General features: G+C 32.0%; 2 protein-coding genes across 5 annotated transcripts; one reads left to right on the top strand and one right to left on the bottom strand.

The window, feature by feature from the left end:
• The first annotated feature begins 2,098 nt into the window (after positions 1-2,098).
• LOC134275028 (location of vulva defective 1-like) lies at positions 2,099-9,665 on the top strand. Its single transcript, XM_062757268.1, has 11 exons — positions 2,099-2,635; positions 2,967-3,190; positions 3,705-3,926; positions 4,491-4,661; positions 5,318-5,478; positions 5,588-6,420; positions 6,549-6,787; positions 7,156-7,330; positions 7,474-8,733; positions 8,885-8,982; positions 9,073-9,665. Exons 1-11 carry the CDS (start codon positions 2,272-2,274, stop codon positions 9,349-9,351), a joined length of 4,026 nt encoding a protein of 1,341 aa, XP_062613252.1. The 5' UTR covers positions 2,099-2,271; the 3' UTR covers positions 9,352-9,665.
• A 308-nt stretch (positions 9,666-9,973) lies between these two features.
• Positions 9,974-16,118, bottom strand: LOC134275009 (slit homolog 1 protein-like). Of its 4 annotated transcripts, none has more exons than XM_062757247.1 (10): positions 15,875-16,118; positions 15,513-15,584; positions 15,256-15,327; positions 14,488-14,559; positions 13,424-13,501; positions 13,040-13,114; positions 11,759-11,961; positions 11,318-11,437; positions 10,697-10,880; positions 9,974-10,431 (listed from the first exon to the last, which is right to left on the bottom strand). In XM_062757247.1, the coding sequence occupies exons 1-10, from the start codon at positions 16,027-16,029 to the stop codon at positions 10,206-10,208; spliced, it is 1,257 nt and encodes a 418-aa protein (XP_062613231.1). In that variant the 5' UTR covers positions 16,030-16,118; the 3' UTR covers positions 9,974-10,205. The 4 variants fall into 4 exon arrangements, with proteins under 4 accessions (XP_062613231.1, XP_062613229.1, XP_062613232.1 ...); XM_062757245.1 differs by having other exon boundaries at positions 9,975-10,431; positions 10,697-11,006; XM_062757248.1 differs by lacking the exon at positions 11,318-11,437 and having other exon boundaries at positions 9,978-10,431.
• Positions 16,119-17,047: the final 929 nt, after the last annotated feature.

Here is a 17,047-nt window from a genome sequence, read left to right on the forward strand (position 1 = left end):
CATTGTTTGAGGATTTTATTGAAACATTATCTATTTCAAACAACAAAAAAATATCCAGGACCCACATACAGCATGTAGCATCGTTTTTAAAAAAGTTAATGGGGAAGGGGATGGGAGTGGTGGTGAGTACAGTTAATTTGGTGATCAAAATATTCAGCTAAAAAGAGAAATGCTGAAAGTTGAAGTCAGTCCATAATTTACACAGCTTTATTTATACAGAAAACACATAACTGCAATAAAAACGGTGGGGTTGAACCCCCCCCCCCAAACCCTCAACGAAGAAATTCTGACACTTCTTTAAAAAATCGTACCCAACTTGTATTCAAAATTCTTAGTTAAAAATTTCTAGTTCATGCCACCTTTTGCTGAAAAAGTCAGCATCTTCGATGGATTTAACTACCATTTTAATTTCCCTCATAATACAGTATGCTGTTTAAGAATTTTCACGATTTTCGGCATATCATATATTATTATGTACATGAATATGAATAGGTATTATATCGTATACGTATAAAATAATAATTCTTTTAACTCTTTATGATTAAAACACATGCCTTTTTTCCAATGTGTATACAGACTTAGCACTTACGCCTACTCACGAGTAGGCCTAGATTTAAACCCAAATTTAGTCTCGACTAAGTCTCCGCCTTTTTGTGAAACGCAACTTAGTCCGATTCTCGGGTTAAGTCACTGATTTAGTCCGGACTAAGCTTACGACTGGTCGTAGGCCTTTTTGAGAAACGAGCCCCTGGGGCCCGTTTTACAAAAGAACTTTCGACTAAGACCCAAAAAATTCAGATGACTCTAAAATTTTGCAAAATTAAGAATTCTCTTTGAAATTGTTTGTGTAAAAATATCTAACCACATTCTTTCTAAAAAGTCTAAAATAATTTTCAATATACATGTAATGTTAATTAATAAATTAAGAAATGAAGATATCAATATGGTCTTAAGTTGTAAGTCCTTTTGTAAACAGGCCCCTGTACCTTCTATATGCTCCTTGTCACGATCGGGGAAATAAAGGGGAAATCCGTTGTCAAATTCATTGTACAAATACTGGGCTAACAATTAGTATAAACAGTTTATTTTCAATAATCATATTTTTTTTCATAGTTCTCCATCATGTTTTGAACAACATTCTGAACAAGATGTTACCTGAAAAATTACAAGATCTTTATGAGGAACTCTCCGAAGAGGCCATCAAAGGGGATATAATTATTGGAATCAAGCGTTCTCTACAGGAAAGGGATTTGTTACACATGGATCACGGGAATATTACATTGAATTATGGCGAGATTAACAGAGGAGCCTACATGCTTTATCGGATACGATCACACCATCGGAAAATGCAGATCCTACAGCGAGATACAGTATAATATTTTTATTTCGTTTTGGGGGTTCAAGTTCATTATTATATTTTAAAAGTATTATTGAGGATAAAATGTAAAGAGTGTGTCAGAAAAAAAAATTAATAAAAAAAAATATTGGATTAAAAATAAATAAATAAAAATAAATCTCACTCTGAAAAAATATTTAATTTGGTTTAACAGTTAATTAACTATATGTGCAACATCTTCCCTTTCCCCATTTTCACTTATCAGAAAACATACAGATATCCAATTTGCAACTTAATATCTTTGAATGTATTTACATTGAGTTTAGAAATAGAAAATAATATAAAGATATCAGAATGAACTATTAAAAATAGATTTTAAAAGTAAATCATAATGTCAACGAGTTCTCGTGTCAAGATTTCTTTCGCTTTTATTTCTTTTTTCCAGGCAAAAAAGTTTATCCCTATGATAAAGGAGATTCTTAATATCTTTGGAAACGTCCTACAGAAAACAGTTGTGGTTGGAGAAAGAATCAGCTTCGAAGGTCTCGGGGTGTTGGATATCATGATACGGAAACTTTCGTCAAAAGATCTTGTAGATGCACCAGATAAATTTTTCGTGAACTTAAATAAAGTGAACGGTTCTAAAAACCAGGATCCTTATTATGACATAGCGGTAAAACTTGCATTTTTTATTATAGGTATCTAACTGTAAAATGAGTTTCAAGCTTCTCCATAAATCTTGCACATTTAAATGTTTGGTAAATGTACTTTAATATTTATTTACATAGAAAAATATTCTTTTCCTTTTTACGACATATTAACCAAACTTGTAATGTAAAAAATCATTTTATGCATTATTTAAGGTTTTTAACTTCCTGAAAAATCCCTACATTTACGGTGAAAATGCATCTGCTGTGACGTCATCAGTTCCGGTCATGGAAATCCCTCCGAATATAACAGTCGATACGAAAGTTCCGAACGATGGAAAACTATACTTTAAAAGATATATACCTTTAATAAATCCACAATACTCGGAACAGATGATTTATTTCACCTTTGATATTATCAACGACGGTGATGCAGCCATCATATTTTTCAAACCAGATGGATTTGACATCTCGATTCACAAGACAACAGAATTATATTCATTTTTCTTTAGTTCAGTGACTTTTCCAACATCTAAAAGTTATAAAAAGGATTTAGGAGTTAGAGATTGGACCAGATTTGGGTATAAAATTTTCCTGAAAGAAGGTGTTTGCGGAAAAGGAATTTGCTATTTAGGCATAAAACCCTTGACAGGTAGGCGCAATAGATAAAGTTATTTTGCTTATGATATAAAAAAATCACATAAAAGTTAAAAACGTTTATCATTTTTATTGTTTGTGTAATTCATGGAGTTCAGATTAGTGAATTTAAAAAGAATAACACTTTACAACTTTAATATAAGCAATGTAATTTTCACGGATGAAAAAAAATTTCTCTTGAGATTATTCATTTGTTTTAGGTGAAATACAAAATAATTTCAAGTTAAGAATCAAAATAATGTCCAAAAACATAGATTTATTTAATTTGAATTAAAATAAATAGTTAACATCAAAAATCTAAACTAATTCGTAACGAATACTTATAGTCTTCAGTGATGATCATTCGAAATTAAGAAAAAGACGGGCTGCAGAATCACTCACCACAACGTCTGAGGCACCTGACAATGGAAGTACCATTTTGAACACCACTAAACCAGCAAATATTTCGGACTTTGTACCACGTGACGCCAACTTCAGCATCATATTCATGACAACTGGTTGTCGAACGTGGGACAACATTAACAACTCATGGACAACGGAAGGATGTCGGGTAATACCTGGAGATTAACCATTTCATCGTAATTTACGATACTTTGAAGAGAATGATAAACCTTTGAACAGGTGTAAACTTGAAGTCCTTCACTTGTTTTTGAGGACATCTCCATATGAATCAGTAGTGCACGAATGGGACGTAAAACACCATACGATTAATCATAAATCTTAGTTTTTTTGCATGCAAATCAAGAGCTCAAAGATGATATTATCAACCTGAAACATATTGAGATAACGAACAGTATTCAAGATCATAAGTCCGTGAACAATACAAAATAGGAGAAGAGCAAATACGGAGCTCCAAACATCAGTGATCACAGGGATAAGATGCCATGAAGGAGTGATTATCCCTTTCTGACCGGTCACACCTTCCGTGTGCTCCTTGGCATGATCAGAAAATATTGGAAAAATCTGTCGTCAAAGCAGTGTATAAATAATGGGTTTACGATTAGTATGAAAAACGTCAGTCAGCATTTGACGCAATGATCAATTATTGAGTTATTCTTTTACAGGTGCTGCCAATGAGTGATCTAAACAACACCGTGTGTCGATGTGTTGGGGACACTTTCTCCTCATCTTTTTACGTTCCACCAAACGTCATAAATTTTCTGACTGTTTGGGGGAAATTTGATGCCTCCAACGCAGCGGTGTATGGCACACTCATAGCCGTCTTTGTAGTGTACATAATACTACTAATTGTTCTGCGAAAACAAGACAGAAGAGATGCAAATAAGGTAATAGCAAATTAACTATAGTACCTAAATTTAATAGAGGTCTCAATTTGTATATTCAAGAAAACAAATTTTCTGTGTCTGGAAAAAAAATTCATTGGGTAATATACATAATTTTTAAATAAATTTCATATTGAAAACAAGATGAAAGTTAGTTTACTTTACAGCTTTTATCTATCTGGTATAAAAGAAAAAGAAATAGAACTAAAACGAAATTATTTAAGGAATGTTGTTGCATTATAATTTGATTTTAGTAAACATAACTTGGGAGAGTTTACTCTTTTTCGAAACTGCTCTGCAGTTAAGGAGGCTGTGGGGTCAACAAATTAACCATTAATTAATCACCATATTTAACTTATTTTTTAGATAAGGTATCTTAAACTGTCAACTATCATTTGGCAAAGAAAAAATTCATACATTTTTTTTTGAAATTTGATCATTTTTGTATATCTTTATATGGAGCTCTTCTTTTAAAGGAGATCAAAATAGTCTGAAAATGGCTGCCACACCCCAGCCTCGTTAAAATAAGCTTCATTGCTGAAATAGTCTATTTCAAATTATTTGCAGTGGGGAGTTACCTTTTTGTCTGACCACAGCGCAGAACATGTATATTTCTACATGATAAGTGTATTTACCGGGGTGCGGAGAGGAGCGGGAACCAGATCGAATGTACATTTCATATTAACTGGTGATTACGGTGATTCAGGAATTCGAGCCTTAAATGACAACAATAATGATGTAATCCACTTCTTTCTAATTGATAAAACATTTTATAAGTGTATTGAAAGTGAAATAAAGTCATTTATTTGAGTACACGACGCAAAACAAAAATACACATAGTACACATAAGAAGAGACTAGAAAAAAACTTCTAGAAACATAATAACCTTTGGCATCATATAATGCAAACTGACACACATGAATTACACATGGCATAAAGCAGGGACTGATATGCCTGCCTTCAAAATAGGATGGGATAAAAGAAAATGAACACCACAACCCATTTGCAAATTAGATCCACCTAAAACTAATTGATATGTCATAATTCAAGCCGAAACAGTTCCATATTTTTAAAAAAATCTTTAAAAAAAGATATTCCCTTTAGTTTTCTGTTCAAAATCCATGAAGGTTTTTGACTTTTAACATCTGATTTTATGGAAAAGTAATTTTGAAAGGTTTCAGTAGAAAGGTATATCATAAAGTAGGGTTACTTGCTAGTTACCCTTGCCCTTTTGCTTTCCTTCAGTAGTAATAAATTTTATTCATACAGAATTTTTTTTCAAAGATAACATTAATAAATTCATAGATTATTAACAATTCTGAATAATTTTGTTATAGAATTCTGTCAGGGTATTCGGTATTCATTGAAGATAAAATAGGTTTTATTCTTAACAGGGATTTTCAACGGCAAGCGTAAAGATGTTTTTATTTGGAACGAACGACTCCTTGGGAGATATAAAATATGTTCGAGTATGGCACGATAATTTGGGGCCTCCTGGCGAACAAAGTTGGTTCCTGAGTAAAATTATCGTCGATGACTTACAGACAAATGAAAGGTTTATAATACATGTATCCTCTTTTAAATCAATTAATGATATCATTATAAAATTGTATTCAAAAATGATACTGATTAGAGATTAAAAGTTATTTTTGTCTGCATTCCAGATATTTGTTCGATTGTAACAAATGGCTGGCCGTTGATAACGAAGATTGCATGCTGGATCGCATGCTTCCAGTATCTGCTCCAAGTGTAACTTCATTTAAGTCCCGTTTTTCCGATGAAACACAAAGTCAGCTCTTCGAGCACCACCTCTGGCTGTCTCTGCTCATTCGACCGAAACAAAGCAACTTCACTCGTGTTCAGAGGCTGACATGCTTGTTGGCACTTTTGTGTCTCATTATGATTTCCAATGCTATGTACTTCAAAGCATCCAGCGAGACCGAAAATTCGGATCAGATAACAGTAGGGGTTTTTAGGTTCTCCTTTGCTACACTTTACGTGTCCTGCATGGGAATAATTATTTCTACTCCACCTATTATATTTGCTGCCTTTGCATTTAGACATTCAAGTAGCGAAAAATCTAGAAAGAACTCGGATAACTATTCAAGTAATTCGAACAAAAAAGAAAACTCTCGAAAAACTGACACTTTTTGGATTGATGGGGAAGTTCTTAATTCCCGGAAAGGCAGATTTCCACGTTGGGTGTATTTCGTAGCATGGATCTTCGTTTTGTTGGCAATTGTAGCATCTAGTTTTTTTCTTATACTCTACAGCATGGAATGGGGAAAAGCCAAATCGGAAGAATGGTTATCGTCTTTTGTGATATCTTTCCTGGAGTCTTTATTTGTAGTTGACCCAGTTAAGGTTATATTCATAGCCATAATCATGTCGACAATATTGAAAAATCTTATGCAGGAAGACAGACCAAATTTAGACTTGCAAAAATTGCGATCAGCTGTAGGGGCAAACAACACCTGTCGGGAAACAAGGTTTTCAGGTTTGACCTCTTATAGATCTCACTTTTGTAATGTTTCAATTTACATACACTTACGAAAATATTGCTCTTTTTCCATCTTACAATGATAATGTTTGGTTATAGAAATATACAAGTCTCATGTTTTATAGATTTAACGAGCGAAGTTTTACCAACGTGTGACATTTATTCAAAAGAAGAACTGACCACCTTAAGGGAGAAATGTAGAGAAGAATCCCAGGCACGGTCAGCATTGACAAATCTCATCCTGTTTACTGTATACATCTTAGCTATATATGGAATCAGCTTCATGCAACGTGATCCTCGGTCCTTCAATATGAAGCAAAACCTTGATAGTTATCTGCTTTCAGGACAACATGGATTCTCCAATGTACGTATACGTTACTTACTTATAATTGAGTTAATCAGTCAAGTCATGAAGTTCATAATTGAATGTTTTGATTTTTTGAATGAAGAACAATTTGAACAAATTTATCAAGAAGCGTGGTTCCTTTCAAAGTTACGATATCCCTGTTAACATATTGAACACAAAATGCTAATCTGATACTTTTATACAGCTGACTTCAATAAAAATATTAAAAATAAATGAAAATGGAAGTAAAAATGTACCTTGAATAGATCAAATTTTGCAGACCCTACAAGTGGTTGCCTCTGAATATGTGTAAAAATTATCAAAAGGAAATGACATAAGCAAATAATTAAAAGGAACACATATTTAGTTTGTTTTTTACTTTGTAGATAAAAAGCCATAAAGATTTCCTAAGGTGGATAAGTTCCATATTTATTCCAACTTTTTATCCAAATGTGAGTTATGCAGGGACGCCTCTTTCAGTGATTGATCGTCAATGGTTAAAGGATATGAAAAGTATTCGTGTAGGACCAGCCCGACTTCGTCAAGTTCGAATGCAAACTGGTAAATATACACGTATTATAAAAGCAATCTTCTGTGATACAATAAAATTAGTTACATTGTATAAAATATTATCTGATTAAACATATATTTTGATGTTAGATTAATAGATACACACTTAAGTTACTTTTTAAAATCACTTTTAGGTAAATGTCAGTATACCCATCTCCCATGGTCCTACCCTTGCATTGACACCTACTCTGAAAAAGACGAAGACCAACATTTATATTGCCTTCAGTGGAGATCATTCAATGACACACTATGTGGAAGGGAATCTTACAGAGGACGGTTCTACACCGCTGAAGCCTGGGAATACACTGACGCAAGTGAAATTTGGGGATTATCCAGGGACGGGGAATATAACACGTATAGTGGAGGGGGATATATCTTGAAGTTTGTGAAAAACAGGGTAAATGCCCACTTGCTCTTAGACGAAATAGTGCAGTACAAGTGGATTAACAGAAACACACGGGCTGTCTTTCTCGAGTTCACAACATACAATCCAAACGTTAATCTATTCGTTTACGCCATGTTCTTGGTGGAGTTTCCTGAAGTAGGGGGAGCTTTAACATGGACAGACACGCAAGCATTTAAACCTGTTTTAAATCTAGTATCTCTCCATTTCAGCATGATAGTATTTTATATGATTTTCATGTTATACTATATCTATTTGCTTTTCAAGATGATTTGGCAATTTAAAGAGCACGGTTGCCTGGTAGTACTCAAAGAGCCATGGAACTGTATAGAGTGTTTGTGTATATTCCTTGCATATGGCTGCTTGGTAATATTTGTATTCAGAATGAAATCTACTAACAAGGCAATGGACATGTTTTATGAAGATAAACTCACTGGGGCTAATCGATTCATTAACTTTGGACACATCGTAATGTGGGATAATGCATTTAACGTTCTCTTTTCTACCCTTGTATTTGTGTCAACGATCCAAATTCTTAAAATCCTAGGCTACAACAAAAGATTTGTGGAAGTCATATCCGTCATGGCAAATGCGGGAAAAGATTTGATCGCTTTTGGCGTTCTGTTGTTAGTATCTTTTGTTGCGTTCGTTTTATATGGATACCTTGTTTTTGGCTCCAAATTAGAGCAATATAAATCCTTATATGCCACTTGCGGAAGTTTAGCCAACACTTTCATCGGGAAAAATCGCCTTGACCCTCTTGTTGTTGCGGCACCCCTAGCAGCCCAGTTCTTTTATATGACATACGCCGTTTTCATCATCATGTTTATGGTGACGATTTTCATGTCCATTCTGAACAGTAGTATTTCATTAGTGAGAGCTGAGACTGCTGAAACCTCAAATAAAATAGGAATGATGGAAATTGTGAAGAAGCAATTCGAAAACTTTTGTCTTTTCTTCTACAATCCAAGGAAGCGTAATGTAAATAAAAGTAAGGTGTTTTTTTTACTAATGTTCAAGGAATCAACATTAATTTGTTTCTAAATTTTATTCTGAAAAGTACAACCCCCCCCCCCAAAAAAATTGATTGTTAATTGAGTTATTATTCTAGAATATTGAAAAATTTTATTTTCTTTTGTAAGATACACCAAGCCAGCCTCTCAGTGAGGAAGTCAATGCTGTTAATGTAATGGGACTTATTAGAGACATCGTGACCGTGTATGGAAAAAGGGGAACAAAGGTAGGTCACTCCTTAAAACAGTTTTCTCCATTTCCCATAAAATACCGGGTATATTTATGTAAAAACTATTTTATTGTCTCTTTTTTGCAGCTAGTAGAAAGAAAATACTATGAAGAAAGTAAACTGCGTTTGTTATCCAATGACATTGATTATACTGACAAAGCAGCGCCACCTAATGACGATATTTTCATCCAAAAGTCTTGTTTTGAGGATCCGCAAAGACTTTGTGAAAGCAACACCGACTTGAAAGATGTCAAACAGAGAATGTCAGAGTCATCAGAATTATCGGAGTCAAGTGTGGACCTACTTATAGACTCTCATGGTATACACAACACCCGTTTAAACACAACATTTTCAACAATGTTCTGAATACGTCATTCGTCTTACAGACGATGAGGATTTTAAGATTTCTTCAATGTTCTGAAAACTTCATGCGTCCTGTATTCAGTCGAAAAGAGTTTGAAGTAGTCAAAAGTTAAGAATGAATCATATTTGTTGTGTTTAATTGAAATTTGAAGTATTCTAGAATATTCTGAATAATTCTTGTTATTCCGGGTGATGGGAAATTTGGGAATTCTTTTTTATTGTTATTTCGTTTAAGATATGTTCTGCTTGTAAGTTCTTTAAACATGCAAATTATAATTAAATTCTTATTGTGAAGTCTGAAAGTATGACCACATCTGTGTTTTGGGTACATATATTTTATGCATTTATCACTTGGTATATGTTAGTAGAATTACATGCCAAAACTACGAAAATGGATAAAAAACTCAAGCTTACTTGGGATTGTAGCTAAGGAATATTTAAACACAGTTTATGCATTTACAAGCATCGCATAATAAATGTAAAGCACTGTAGTCAATGACTCGACAACACTTATCATCGAAAACTTTATTATTTCAAGTACCTACGTACAGACACGACAAAATAGTGCAAAAACATCTATTAATAAAAACGTAAGGAAAAGAGGCAAAAACATAGTTATTTCCTTATACTTTTATCAACTAAAGGAAAGATGAATTCTCATAAGCATTCTTTTTTTCGAACTACAAAATATAACATACATGTCCCTGGTACGACTGCAGAAATAACATTTCAGACAAATATTTATGAAAATTATAACAATGGTTTTAAAAATATATCGTAATAATAAAATCTTAAAAACATAATTTTTATACTGAAGGTCAAAATATCCTAACTACTTTTACAGCTTACTATCTATCTTAATCAACAATTTCAGCGTAGCTGTTATTTGATAGAATAGTTTTTCGTACAAATGCTGTCTCTTCTGAATGAATGACATGGTTCCTGGTATTACTGGAATGGTTTCCGCTATCACTGGAATGGTTATAAGGTTCTAAATATCCATCGCCCCCCACACGTACAACCTTAGGTTGTGTATACTCTCCGTGACCAGAACCTGCACAATCCCGCTCGAAGTTAACGTATCTGATAAAATTGATTAAAAAAAAGAACATTGAAGTTTTATCGATAAACATGTAAATACACGTATACAGATTCCTAGATTTTAAATGTTTTAAAATCTATTCTGTTTTGGTAAACTTTTCTTTTAACTGAGTATTCTCGTTATATAATTTCTTTAAAAAACAGATTCCTTAAGAGTATATTCCTAACCTTATATGCCTAACGATTAACTGATATATAAATGTAAAGATATATATATAATTAGTTTTCTTGTCTAAAGAAGACAAACCTAGATGCCTGGTTTCGTTTGTTCCTTAGTAGTTTTCCAAGAACGCAGACCAAAATGACCACCAAAGAGAACAGGACACCATTACCCATAAGACTAACTAGAAATAGGTCTTCATTAAAACTGCAGTCTCTTCCGGTCTTTGGTTCTCTGGTTGTGGCAGCAGTAAATCCTGGTGTACCAGTTTCTGTTGATGAAGAGACAAAAAACGTTGAAATTCTTGACTTGCTGGATTGTGTTGAAGTAAAAGTTAATTCTTTATCGGTTGTCCACAAACTGGAGAGCGATGTTTGCTTGTGTTTTGTTGTAACATCTGTTAAGAGACAAATATTCAAAACAAAAAGTACAAAAGAAATGTCACAATCGAAACAAATGTTCCTTCAACAATCAATTAATTAGTAATAAAGGTTTATGAAATGTTTACGTGCAGTTATTAACCTCCTTTCCAGGATTTACTCTAAGATAAAAATAAAAGGCTTTTCTTATGCATTACATTGTTTTCATTACTGCAAGGTTGAAAAAAGTTATTTTGATCAAAGATTATTATGAAATGATTGCATTCAAAAAACAGATTATGGTGTATTATGTTAAAATCTTATCTAAATACATTAATCAAAGTTAGACCTCTAGTTCCTTGGGTTGTCTCTAACGTATTTTCGGTTTGTGGATTGGAAGTAAAAGCAAATGCTTTATTGGTTGTACGCGAACTAGAGAGCGACGTTTGCTTTTGTTTTGTTGTAACATCTGTGAAGGCACAAATATTTCAAAACAAAGAAAGAGTACAAAAATACAAATTTCTACATTCACTATATAAAGGAAATGTTCCACTAATTCTCAAGTAAATGGTAATAAATGGAATTTAAAACTTCAGTTATAAACCTTTAATATGGATATATTTTTGAATTAAAAAAAATCTTTAGCATTGTTTTCATCATGGCAAGGTAAAAAATTAACCTGAAATTGCGATCTTGTGATCAAAGAATATTATGAAAAGATTGCCTTCAAATTACAGATAACGCTTCATCATGTTAATATCTTGAATTAAGATATTAATAAAAAATGTACCTTTTGTTGCTCCGGTTGTCTGTGACGTACTTCCGGTTGAAGGATTGGGACATACCATAGAGGATGTCAAATCTTTAACATATCTACCACCCAGATTCTCAGGCGTGATACACTTTGCAATTGATTGGCTGACAAACCCAGACATGAATTCTACAAATCCAGCCAGCACACAATCACAGTGAAATGGGTTTCCTTCAATTGATCTGTTGTGAAAAGGATCAAAGAACAAAATTATTGTATGTACCATGTCTCTAAGGGACAAAGCAAATAACTAAAAATATGATAATTCAGACAATTTTACTTTTAATATGTATGAGAGAGGGAGAGAGAGCAAACTTGTTTATCAATGTTACTTATGAGCTTAGTTTTCTTGGAAAATAGCCGATACTTTTCGAGACAAGAAAACACCTATTGACAATTCAAGAAACGATCCATTTATTTACAAGTGTCAACCCTTATCGAAATTAAATAAAAAGTCATCAAACATACTAACATTATCTAAACGGAGCACTATTTTAAAATTTCAATCAAAAGAATATCAACAGTCTTGTTTAAAGTCGACATTTTGCAAATGCTCTGGTCAATAAATAACCTTGTCTTCAAACGTAAACTATTAATTGGTCGAATGTCAATTACTTTTGCAAACAATTGTCAACGACGTTTTTCCTGTTTACCTAAATATCAAAGAACACACGTCGGGTTTGACAATTTGGCAGGAGATGCTATTTCCTCCACGATACCTGATCCCACATCTGATGTTTTAAGATGGATGTCAGTGATGTTTAATTTAAATTGATTCTTGAGCTTGAAAATTGTATTCTATCTTCATATTTGATGCATTCATTTCAGGTTAGCTAGGGCCTTATTATGACAGAAATATTATGTTTTAATATCGTATGTTTTTGTAGTTCCGATAGTAAAAATAAAAACTTTGGTCATTACTAAATTACTTTCAATTTATAAATATTTGATGAAAGATCTTTCTCTGAAACAAACCATATTAAGGGCATTCAAAATTACTTAGAATGACGTGATAAAATTACTGGTAACCAGAAGTTATTGAGTCGATCAGAAATTATTGAAACCTTTTCTCGGAACATTTATGCAGTTATAAAATTGGTCAATGATTTTGTTCTTAGAAAAGAAACAGCACTAAGAAAATGTAAATCATTCTCTTTTTAAAAAAAGTTTATACTTTATAATGATAAATAGAAGTATGGAAGTCAGAGATATCATGATTTTTTCAGACACAAACATGTTTCTACATGTTGATTTACTTACAATGACTTTAAGTTGCTCCTCAGTCCAACAAATGTTTTGTTGTCAATATTTGTCAGATCATTGTTATTTAGATTCCTTGATGAAGAAAAATCAAATGTACTGTAGATAATTTTTTTTTATTTCATTGATATAATTCTACATGCACTTACAACAAACCCATTCCGCGTACATGTTCTCAAGACATCTGCATTATAAAATAATATAAAACCCCTAATTTTTAACCTTAAAATTGCACATGTATACTTTTAAATGTTTCCTCCTCCAACTTTGTTTATCCCTGTAAATCTTTTAATTTTCGTGACATCTTATTTTTTAGTTATTTAAATGATTTTCATGGAGACAACATTTTTAATACGTTCGATTAATTGACAATTATTCACTCACAGATATTGGATATAAAACATTCCGTTGCTGGTGAAACTTTCTTCATCTATCGCAGTTATTCGATTTGAGTCAAGGTATCTAGAATTTGAAAAGATATAGAATTGGAAAATAACATGTCTAAGTTTACATATTTAAGCAACAGAAAAAAATGAACATAAAAATGTTGCATGGATGTACACGGCACCTTTAACACAGATGGCACATTTTTTAAATTTAATTTATGTAGATGTCCTTAATACTTTATATAACGTACATAATTCAAATAAAAAAAATAAAAAAAAAATAAACATATTCATAAAAAGAGAAAGTTTGTAATAAGCTACATATATGAAAATTACATTTTTAAGTGCAAAGAAAGGTTTTAATTTTATTTTAATGTTCTTGATACTTCCTATGACTATCGTATAGAACTAAACACTTAGCATTTCATTTGTGTGATGAGCAACTCTAAGACTAGAATTTTTTTTTTCAAATAGTTCTCGACATATCTACATAAGATGATAGAGTACACCGAAAGCTAAATTACTGAACCTTTTACAAACTACCTCTTGTGCCTGATTTAAAATTTTTATGTCTTATTCTCAAGTATAAAAACAAATTTTAATCATACGTGATACACAAAAAATGGAATAAAAAGTATCAAATTTCGAAAACGTTTTTTTTAAATTTTTAACTTTCCAGTGATATTCAAAATTCTTATTCCGTTATGCAATTCTAATGTATGATTTTTAAGAATTAATTTATAGATTGTTTTAAACTTGAAAATGAAAATTATAGTATCTGTGGCTAAACATTCAATTTAATAAGATAGTCATAGCTTTACTTGTTTTTTCCGTTTTTTAAAGCAAACTTTTTCCACATAGCACCTGTACTTACACTTTAAATGTGTGAGAATAAGCAATCGGTAGTTTGGGGAAAATTTGAAAGATGAAAAGCGAAAGCAACTTAAGTATATGTCTTAGGAAAATGCTACTTCTCTATGAAAAGGATTCTTAGGAGACGTTAAATACGTCATTAATGTTACTGAATGTGTCAATGTTTCAAACCCTTGATACAATACTTACAGACTTTGTACGTTAGACAAGCCGGCGAATGTCTCCTTTTCTATTCTAGTTATTTGATTGGAGGAAAGAAATCTAAATATAAAAAAAGTGTTGAATTGAAACATCGATACTTAATATTTATTTGAAGTTTATCATGAGATTTTGTCACAATGTTTTTGAATTATATCAGTATATTCACCCGAGTTGCAGTTGAGGATTTAACCTCTTCGCTCTAAAATAAATCATACCTTAACAACATTTTCAATCTTCAGTTCAATTTTTGTTTTCTTTCCATTATGCAATACTCTTTTTTGCAAATATTATTGTAATTTTTTCTCAACCATGCATGAAAAATGATCATGTCGACCGGAATCAGGCTCAAAAGCCCTTTGGAACGGACAATAGCAAACACAGACGTCTCAGAGGTCGGATAGATGCCATGAAGGAGTTAGTATTCCCTGCCAACATGTGCTGCTTGCCAAAATTAAGAAAACAGAAAAATCCGAAGACAATGAAATTTATAATTATTTCTTTTCAATTTGTATTTTACGTTTGTCAACATTCTATAAAACAAACCTCTGATGTTTAGGTCCTTTTTTGCCCGCTATTTTGATTGTTTTACTTTTTTTAATATGTTATTTCAATGTATTTCATTTGCTATATAACAATGCTCTTGTACTGACTGCATAATTTATTTAAATATGAAATTTGAACGAAGCCGTTGATATGCCACTAGATATGCCACTAGAAATTGTATTTCTGTGACATTATTAATATTTATCTACTTACAGCGTCTTTAGGTTTGGCAACAGAATAAACGTTTTGTCGGCAATCCTGCTCAATTGATTATTCTCCAAGAATCTAAAGAAAAAAGGAATATAGGAAGAGTTACATTCTAATTAAACCTCTTTAAAAATGAAAATGCTTGATTTACATTAAATTTAAAGAACAGAACACTTTAATATGCAGCAGAGTATCAAACAAGAATTTTACTTAATTATTCATTTAACGGGAACCGTGGGAAAAAAGTAACGGCTGATACTTACAAGTACTGCAGAGCTGTTAGCCCCTTAAAAGAATCGTTTTCTATCCTGCTTATTTGATTGGATGCCAAAGTTCTGTATAATTATTGAAAACAGATCAGGCAATCTATAGCAATCAACAGGTGTTTATTTCATAAATTGCGTATGTCAAATCTGTCAGTTGAGTTTGTAATCATTTTATTTTAATATTGCTGGTCATTTAACATTTAAAACATTTACATTTTAACATCTAAAAATTGGAAATCATCAAACCAGTTCTCAGCATTTAGCTGCAAAGAATTCGGTCAATAATTCCTCAAAGAATTTTTATTTGTTTCATTAGATAATGCAAACTGAAATGATTTTATATTTTTAAAATAACTCACATATTTCGGGTTTCGGCTGGGATACCAGTGGGCACGCTAGTCAGTCCTTTGGACGAACAGTCCACGTTAGTTCCGGTACATGTGCACTCAGCTGGACAAGCATCAGTGACACAGGTGTACAAATAACAACTCAAAATAGCACTGAATAGAATCATACTTAAGCATATATTTTCATAGTCTTTTTTATTTACAAATTCAAATCTAAATTATACACTCCTTTCAACGTATAATGTGAAAATTTAGTTTATTTTTTCCTAAATACCAGCATTAAATTTAATATTTCCTGTGTTTTCCATTATCCTACTTAAAAAATATTAGTCACGGATGTTAAAGATGAAATTAAAAGTACATTTCTTGCCGTTGTTATATTCTTAAAGGAGGAAATCGAAGCTTGATATATTTGATACGTTTAATTCATTTTTTAAATATATTTGAATTTTTCAGTAATCTAATATATTTCTCATTCTATGTAAAATATCAAAAACACATTTCTAGGCATATGTGCAATTGCCTTAATAATTAAAAAAAAAGGAAAGTATATTTCTTCCAGTATTGTAACATATCTTTAAGGGGTAACGCAGATGAGTACTTAAAAGTATGGGGGATACATTTCCAGCGTATGCATTTTGTCACTGCATATAATTGGTGACTGAAGGAAAATAAGGTTATTTCCTACTTGGAATTTGAAACTTTATTAACACAAAATATACATTTCGCAAGAAAGCAAATGTTAGATAAACTTTGTCTTCGTCATAATTCATCTTACTATATCTATCTTTTTTTTTTAAATACTTCGAATTTGTTTTACATAATATTTGAAAATCAGCAATAGTGTGATCAAAACACAAATGATTTGCATCATGTATTATTTGCATAAGCCGGCTACTATCCTTTTAAATAGAAAGAAATCTAGAGAACGTAATTCATTTAAATGCAAATATTTACACTTTACCAGCTACATGTCTTGTTTGTTTTAAAAAGTGAAAATCTAATCTAAACCCTGCTTAAGATTTTTTTAATTTGTCAAAAATAATTTAATTTTCTGACAAGTTTATCTTATCAGAAACTTTGGGATATGTTGACATTAAAGGAGTCTGTTTATATTTTTGTTTCATCAACTTATTTTGCAAGAACTTGTATCGTTTCAGAAACAGTCCGAAAATACAATTGCTT

The sequence above is a fragment of the Saccostrea cucullata genome, unplaced genomic scaffold, assembly GCF_032062105.1.
Source record: "Saccostrea cucullata isolate Sc308-1 unplaced genomic scaffold, CSIRO_AGI_Scuc_v1 ctg273, whole genome shotgun sequence".
NCBI lineage: Eukaryota > Metazoa > Mollusca > Bivalvia > Ostreida > Ostreidae > Saccostrea > Saccostrea cuccullata.

What these genes read in the sequence shown, in the direction of transcription:
- LOC134275028 (XM_062757268.1), top strand. Translation starts at nt 2,272, where the DNA reads ATGGAAATCCCTCCGAATATAACAGTCGATACGAAAGTTCCGAACGAT. An exon ending in GGACAACGGAAGGATGTCGG is followed by an intron (nt 3,191 to 3,704) that starts GTAATACCTGGA and finishes ATTCTTTTACAG; the next exon opens with GTGCTGCCAATGAGTGATCT. An exon ending in TCAAGTTCGAATGCAAACTG is followed by an intron (nt 7,331 to 7,473) that starts GTAAATATACAC and finishes AATCACTTTTAG; the next exon opens with GTAAATGTCAGTATACCCAT.
- LOC134275009 (XM_062757245.1), bottom strand. Translation starts at nt 16,029, where the DNA reads ATGATTCTATTCAGTGCTATTTTGAGTTGTTATTTGTACACCTGTGTC. An exon ending in CTAACAGCTCTGCAGTACTT is followed by an intron (nt 15,328 to 15,512) that starts GTAAGTATCAGC and finishes TTTTTTCTTTAG; the next exon opens with ATTCTTGGAGAATAATCAAT. An exon ending in GACAACCGGAGCAACAAAAG is followed by an intron (nt 11,438 to 11,758) that starts GTACATTTTTTA and finishes GTGCCTTCACAG; the next exon opens with ATGTTACAACAAAACAAAAG.